The sequence below is a fragment of the Papaver somniferum genome, chromosome 2 (genome assembly GCF_003573695.1).
Source record: "Papaver somniferum cultivar HN1 chromosome 2, ASM357369v1, whole genome shotgun sequence".
NCBI lineage: Eukaryota > Viridiplantae > Streptophyta > Magnoliopsida > Ranunculales > Papaveraceae > Papaver > Papaver somniferum.
In genome coordinates this window covers 882,871-891,354 of record NC_039359.1, presented here as the reverse complement: position 1 = coordinate 891,354, position 8,484 = coordinate 882,871, and the positions used below count along the sequence as shown (strand labels likewise).

The 8,484-nt window shown below is 37.5% G+C and overlaps 1 protein-coding gene across 1 annotated transcript; it reads left to right on the top strand.

Moving 5' to 3' along the window:
• Positions 1 to 4,701: 4,701 nt before the first annotated feature.
• LOC113350587 lies at positions 4,702 to 6,704 on the top strand. The gene is made up of 2 exons (XM_026594730.1): positions 4,702 to 5,605; positions 6,139 to 6,704. The coding sequence occupies exons 1-2, from the start codon at positions 4,702 to 4,704 to the stop codon at positions 6,702 to 6,704; spliced, it is 1,470 nt and encodes a 489-aa protein (XP_026450515.1).
• The last annotated feature ends 1,780 nt before the right edge of the window (positions 6,705 to 8,484 follow it).

Here is an 8,484-nt window from a genome sequence, read left to right as displayed (position 1 = left end):
TCATTTTCCCGCCAAAATCTGGTAATTCCGTGAAGAAGAAGGGGGTGTAAATAGTAAGGAAGGTTTCCCTTATCCGTTGAGATGCCCCTTTGTAATTGAGGTGTCCCTTAACCAAAACTGGGAGTCCGAATAACACGTGTCCTTCAGGTGCAATTAACAATTTTTCGAGCCAATTCTCCACAAGAGCTTATTCTTCCAAAAACAACTAAAACAAATTTATTAGAGAAATAATGAGTCCTTGTTAATGTATTTATGGGTTAAAATGCGTCGCACTTTCGTGCTTATCAGCTACCCAACATTTGATTAATAAGCTCCTGAGTGTTCTCAAACACCTCAGTTGTAGTCCTTATGCCACTATCTTGCTGTAAAAATTCTTCAAATAACTTGCAAACAACCTGACTGTCACTTTTGTTACCAAACACAAGCACAGTTGCATCCTTAAGATGTGACAAATAATGATCCAATCTTAAACACCATCCACCAGGTCCACAAGCTATACAACTACACAATCCAGATGGCTCTAAGAAAAACAAAATATAACCACAAACGTCTCTCATACTCCACAACCCTTTCTGAGCCTCTTCTAGTTCTTGCACATTCCCAGACTCACTTTCTTTTGCCATTTGAAGTATCACCCCATCTAAGAGAACATTACCTTGCGGAAATATTTTATCAAACCACCCTATGCCATCACCCCTGTCACCATTCTTAACAAACAAACATACATTCGCCTTCACAATTGACAATTCTAAACCAAACCAAAGATTTACAATTCGCTTATAAACAACATGTGTATTGGATTCATGCACAAAAATCAACTTATTAAGAACAATCAAACCAGAAATAAGTATACCAAACTGAATTTGGAACTGCTGTTATTGTAATGAGAATACCTGCTGAAAATTTCAAACAACTTTCCTCGATCAAATAACGTTCTAGAGGAACTCAAACCGCAGCGACAACATACCCTACCATACCATTTGATATTTGTAAGAACCAACATATTTGAGTTTCCCAGCTGCTCGGAAAGTTCTTCTTGAGCTGTAATCAAATTAAATTGGTGATGATAACTTTTATGAGCTCTATCCGATAAAGGAATTTGAATGGTGGTATGTATGTTTTTGAATGAAGGAAATTTGAGCTTAAAACTCTCTACAAGCAATTGATCAAAAATGTCATGTGCCATGCGATACTCATCTTACTTTGGCCTTTGGAGACTCGATTTAATGATCCAGAGAACATCATATCGTAGCGGCATTTCATCAGGCAGCTTCTTAACGTCTCTACTTCCACCATCTATATAATAATGATACCTCATCTTCAAGCCAAACCACTTCCCTCTATGAATTACCCTTCCAGCAAAAACCAGGACATCACAGGAACAATCTTCACTACTTGCACAAATAAGCCTTGACTCAAAATTATTACTTCCCAAGTAGTTAAGTAATCTCTGATATGAATCTGAACTTGTTGCAACTAACATCTTCGAATACGAATTACACATTTTACCACGATCGAACACTATACAACCATAATCAAAACTAGGTAAAATAGCAAACAAGAACTCAGAATTCGCACTCAAAATTTTTAAACAATACCCACGGCCAGAATTTAACTCCAAAACGAATTCATCGAACTTTCTTCCTCTATCAAATATCATTCAATTATAATTAACACCAGATGAAACATCACTAGCTCCGTCAATTGTTGAGAATTCACTTTTGAGTTTACATCGAAATTTACCTTCCTCCATTATTAGAAGAATAGAAATGTTTCCGCAAAACTCATTCAACAAGTTGAAATCTTTGACCTCTCCATTTATAACCCTTCTAACTTGAAAACCCACATCATCAACACCAGATTCGTTACCAAAACTGAATGGTTTACCTTCTTGGTATTCCAGAAACACTGTAATGGCCTTGTACTTTTGAATCTCATTAACATCACTAGATCCATTAACACTAGAGAAAGCAATTATTGGTGTAGATAGAAAATTACCTTCATCTGTTGCTGTATAAGTAGAAGAATTTTGAGAGAAATCGTCTACTGAACTAGAATCCAGTGGAATTGTTTTCAAATCACCATCGATTTTTTCCTCGAAAACCTTCGACTCCGATTCACCAAATCTGTTAGAATAATATATTGTTGAAGAAGAACCTAAAACTTCATCTGATACTGGTGGATTTGAAGATCGTTGAGTGAAATTACGAGCTGAACTTGAATCAATTATCACTTCTTCTATGACAATCTCATCCTCCATCTCCGTAGGTTCCATATCCCCAACCTCTTGTAGTGATTCCAACTTCTTCTCGGCGATGGAAATGAAAGTTTCAATTTGTAGAAGATTAAAATCACGATCTGGTGAATTCCTATCCTAGATTAGACGTATAAACTTCATTATCAAATCAAATAATTCACTGTATAATGCTTGTTTGGTTTCATATTTATCTTGTTATAGGATATCAACCCTAGTGGTTAATTCTTCAATTTTTGCTTCTACTTGTGAAGATTTAGTTGTTGCAGCGGCCATCGTAGCGGTCGAAAAATCGACCACTCTGATATAGTTGTAGTGAACCCACTACAAATTGGATAATCAGAAACAGTTTGGGTCTCTAAGGATAGATATGATTTGGGATAGATATGGGTAATTAGAGGATTAGGAGAAGAACTGGATGAATTAAGGGGATAATAAGAAGAAGAGATTGCTAGAGAAGAAGTAACAGCGAGATTCAGGGAAGAAGATAAGTTTTCACATTATTCATTGGCTAGCTCACAAAATACAGCTCGATTGGATAATATATCTGGCTTATTACTCTCGACTATATGAGTACCTAAACTACCCTCCAGATAAAAATAAACCACCACATATATCCCAGCACAGGTACATGACATTGATATCCAAAGAAATCCTTCTTTTCTCGTAAAAGTAAGGTCGCTCTTGTTGTTCTTTCGGGAATGACATTTTATGGGGGAGAGTTCTTAATTGAACTTGTGCTTAATTGCCAAATCTTTGTGGGGAGTGCGGCTGTGGAATATTGTAGGAGTTTTCTTGTATCTTTATAAACTCCTTGATAAATACACTAAGTTTCGACTATGTGAAATCATCGAAACCAATTTATATTGACAAAAAGGGGGAGAATTATTTTTTAGTTCACACTACATACATATTGTTTAGGGATCATCATGTAAGCGGGAGTGGTTTTCATTATGAGATGAAGTATTGACAAAAGGGGTGTGATACATATCATCATAGTATTATTGTCAAAGTTGTGATACAATTGAACTTTGATGTTGTGCAATAATAGTATGACACTGTATAACAATAATTGAGAACATCTGTTTTCTTATTGTTATGGCTACGAATCTTCAACAATGATGCTGAGTTGAACACGTTCAAAATCACTGGAGTACTTGGAGCGACGAAGAATTCAAGGAATGTTGAAGAACCAAGGAAATCAACCATGTTGGATGAAAAGCTTCAAAGTTTATTTATGAATCCTATTATTGGGGCTTAGAAAGTCAAGTTTTTCGGGGGGCTTTCTAGGCACCAAATATCAATTGGGACACCCCTCATAATATATTTATATAAAGACTAATATGACCCCATATGATTTTAGATAATAAAACGTGATTAACATTATTAATCATGATTAGAAAATCAATTAAGACTAATTCATCTCTTTCAGTGAAGTGATGAAACTGAAAATCAAAACAAAAGAAAATCATAGGGAAGAGAAGAAGAAGAAGAAGAAGAAGAAGAAGACAAAAAAAAAGTTGGAGATTTTTTTTTGCAAATGAGTGATTCAAGCAAAAATTTTGATGTAGGTGACCCTTCATCTTCAAAATATGATAACATATTATTACCCATCAACAACGATCAGTTCTTTGCTGATTTTTCAGAAAATCATGAATTTTTTTCTCAAACTCAAAATAACCCTTATGAACCGTACTATGATTTCGAAGGACCAACCCAAGAAGAAGAAGAAATCTAAGAAACCAATGCTCAAGATTACCAGGTATACCTCTATTCTAGCTCCAGTTTCAGTTCTTAAGCTCAGAGTGGCTAGAAGTTTCAATTTTTTCCTTCCGAAAACCCTAGTTTTCCAGCCGCCAGGTACAATCACGGCTGGGAAACAATGAACTCCTGGCCGTTATTATGTTATACGGCTCACAGTTCATGAACTCCCAGCCGTTATGAAATCTTATGGATGGGAAAAGTTCTTGGCCGTAACTAGTCAATTACAACCAGCTTTTTTCTATGTGCATGGGAAGCATTTAATACTGTCGGCAGCGGTTAGGTTTCCTGGACGAAAGTATTAAATGTTATTCAATGCTGACGACGCCGGCTGTGTTACCTAACCGTTTATAGTTTTACGGCTGGATTTCTAAGCCGTAATCAGACTCATCCAGAAACAGGGAAATAAACGGCCAAGAACTCCTATCCGTAAACTTTTTACGGATGGAACCATGGGCGGTCGACCCAGTCGTTTAATTCTTGACGGCTAGAATATCCCTAGTCGACCCAGACGTAAATAATATTACGACTAACATTACCTTTCCACCTAGCCGTTTAGTTACTGACGGCTGGGTATTCAATATCGACCCAGCCGTTTCTGTGTATTCTTTTTAACAAATGATGTGACATATTTAATTTTGTTATAGATTGTTCCGTACATTCCGGTGGAAGATCAAGAGGTGGTTATGGAAGACCAAGAGGTGGTTATAGAAGACCAACCGCCACCGGTGCAAGTTTCCGAGGACACAAGTGCTCACTATGCAAACAACTTTGAGTGGAAACATAAGAAAGATGCAAAGAAGTGGGCTCAAGAACAAGGGTTCAAAAAGATGTGCATCATAGTCCAGAATAAACAAGTTACTCCCACTAGATTTCAAATGGTTTGCGAGTGTAGTGGAAAGTATGAGAGCCATTGGAAGAAGGGTAGTGAGTATAAGCCAAAAACAACGAGGAAGAGGGGACGTTATAATACGAAGAAGTGCGGATGTCCTATTAATCTTAAATTTAAATTTAACGATGATAAGAAAGTGTGGTATATGGAAAAAGTAGTCTCGGGTTATCATACTCATCCTATTCCGAAGAGTTTGATCAACCATCCTTATTCGGCAAGGCTCAACCCTTTAGAAAAAGAGTTAGTACGCGTGTTAAGTAAAATATGTACAAGACATATTGATATTCTTAGTGGCGTGAAGGTGTTAAATCCCTCGAACTCATCCTCATTGAAAACTATCTATAACGAAATAGAAAAATTTGGAAATGATTTATGGAAAGATAGGGTGCTTATGCAACAATTATTATTTTTGTTTGAGGAAGAAAAGTACTCTACCGCCCACGACACGAATGACGAAGGTGAAGTGGAATATCTTTTCATCGCGAATCCGGAATGTGTAGAATTGACAAGATGCTTCCATCAAATTCTCTTTATGGATTGCACGTATAAAACGAACAAGTACAACATGCCGATATTGAACTTTTTTGGGAAAACATCTACCAAGTCGACATTTACCATTGCGTTTTGTTTCTTGAAAGACGAGTCGAAGGAAAGTTATGAATGGGCATTGCAAAAGGTCAAGCTATTGTATCAAGAAGGTTATACTCCTAGGGTGTTGATTACGGAAAAGGATAAATCATTGATGTGGGCTATACCACGTGTTTTTCCCGACGCGCGTCACCATCTTTGCACGTTTCATATATGGAACAATGTGCAAACTAATTGTAAGAGGGTTATTTGGCCAGCAAGGAAGACCTAAATGGAGAGGATCAAAAAACTACCCAAGGAGAAACAACAAGAAGCGAAAGATAAATTTAAGATCGATGATGAGATAGCCGAGGTGAAATGGGCGTATTTTCAACGTGATTGGGAACAATTAATATGGTCGCTCACGCAAGATGTTTTTTCGCAAGGGAGCGTTTTATATTGGGAAAATGGGATAACTACCCGGATGTTATAGAATATTTGAAGAAGGAGTTATTGGATCCCCACAAAGAGAAGTTTGTAAGTGCATGGGTAAACTGTTATAGACATTATGACAATCAAGCCACAAGCACGGTGGAGTCGTCTCACTATCAGTTCAAAATCAAATTAAATGGTTGTGATGGTGGATTTGTTGTTGTTTTTGAAGCCATGATTGAATATTTCAAACGTGATCTTGATAGAATTAAAGGGGAATTTGAATGGAAACGATCTAGAAGGCTTGTCGATTACAGGGAGAACCCTTGGCTCCGGGGATTATATTTATGCGTTTACCAAAGGGCAATCCTAAAAATTATGGAGCTAGTGGAGGCTTGGGAGAATAATGATATTCCACCGAGAATTAGATGCATTTGTCTCATCAAGACGGTTTTGGGCCTCCCATGTAAGAATATGGTAGACAATTACCCCACAAGGATGATTCCTATCGAAGATATAGATCCATTTTGGAAACAACTAATATTCAGCGATCCATTGCCCAATCAAGGTCTTGGGGATGTGTTTTGCGACACAGACGCACACAAGGAACATTTTGACAAGTATACTTCTTTATTACCGGCGCAAAGGCAACTTTGGTTGTATGAATTTCGGAAATTCAATCGTCCTTTCACTAGAGATGATATTTTTGAACCTTCCAAGGTGAAGGGAAAGGGTAGGCCTTCGAACAAAAAAACGAGGACATTTGAAAGGGCACAAGCTAAGAGAATGGTTCAATAGGGTCCACAATTGACTCCTTCAATGCATAGAGATCTTTCGGGTTTTGAAAAGTTGAACGATTTGTACAAGGAAAAAGGCGGACCAAGTCGAACTAGTGGAGTGAAGGTAAAAGGACCCAAGAAGAAGGTGGTTGTTGTATCCCAACAAGGCCTCAAAAAGAAAGGTGGTTGTTGCATCCCTACAAGATAGTCACATGGGGTTTGTGAGCATGAGCTATTTTCTCGGCCTTCAATTAAAAGAAGAATTCCCATTACCTTCATTAAGGAGGGGAGATGGTGGTGACAATGAAATATCATTGGGTTGGTGTGCTAGGTTTGAAGAAAGATTTGAATTGTGGAAAGCATTGCACTTGTCGAGGGATGCGCCTTGTATACTAATGACTTCCGATGAGGATGACTATGATACTTCCGATGATGATGACTATGAGTAAATGTGGTGGCAAGGTTAGTGATAATATGAGAACAATGTTATTTTGAAGGGTGGTGATCATATGAACCTTTGTATGAATGTGGTGTGAACCTTTGTTTTTTGAATCACTCATTATAAATGAACATTTTAATCTAGTTTTATCATATGTTTAAAAAAAACTAATTTTGAATCAATCATTACGGCCAGGTTTTACGCTAACACGACCTAGCCGTTTAATAGAAACAGCTGGGAATACCTGACCGTGTACTAAACAACGGCTGAAAAACCCCACCGTTTAAAAAGTAACGGCCTCAAAACCCAACCGTGATTACCAATTCACAGAATTACGACTGGGAATTCAACCCGTAATGCCCAATGAACTGGTAATTTATTTATTTTCGCAGAATCACGGCTTGGAATCCCACCCGTATTTCTGGGCACTGTCAAGTTTACGGCTGATATTGCTGGACGTGAACTAATATACGGCTAGTAATTCTAGCTGTACCATCAATTCACGGTTGGTTATCCTAACCGTTTTTTACTCTGGATTGTTAGTAAATTGTGTTCTCTGCTAGATAATTAAAACACTAGTATTCGTTCATTCAAGGTACATTAATATCAAATTACTGAAAACAAGCTAAATCCATGCAAATATACTAAAACAAAGTCTTAAATGATAAAATCTAAGAAGATGAACATACTAAAACAAAGTCTTAAACAAGTACATAAACCACTTATTCACCACGACCAATATTCTTGGGAACATCGCCAGAAGATGATGAAGAAGAACTTTGGGGAGTTGGGGAACCACTCATCCAATCATCCTCTTCGTAAGTATATAGATCATCCCTCATTGGATTATGTAACTCCTGAAGCCTGAGAAGCAGTGTTTTTTGTTGGTCGCAATCCAAATATAAGACCTCTTCAATGTTGCGTTGCAGTCCTATGGCTATCCACTTAGCTCACTTAACCATCATCGTAGCAATGTCACACATTGGAAGCTCCTGGGATTCTTTTTCCTTTTTAGGGTTTCTAAAAATGGTGAAAAACAAATCAGAGTTATACAATTGCGGTTAGGAACTAACAAAAACCCATCCGTGGTAAATATTATCGGCTGGGATGACTGGGACATCCTAATCGTAAATAAAGTCTCGGCTACAAACAATGTACACGACCTAGACGTTTACGAGATTACGGCTACAAACAATGCCCCTACCTAACCGTAATTACTAAATAGGCTAGGAAACATGGATAACCGTCAAGAACTACTGGTTACGGTTAGGAAATTTCCAACCGAAAACACTCAACTATGAAAAAAATCAGCTAACACAGGTCTTTTTACGGTTGTGAAAGTCCCATCCGTGTAAACATA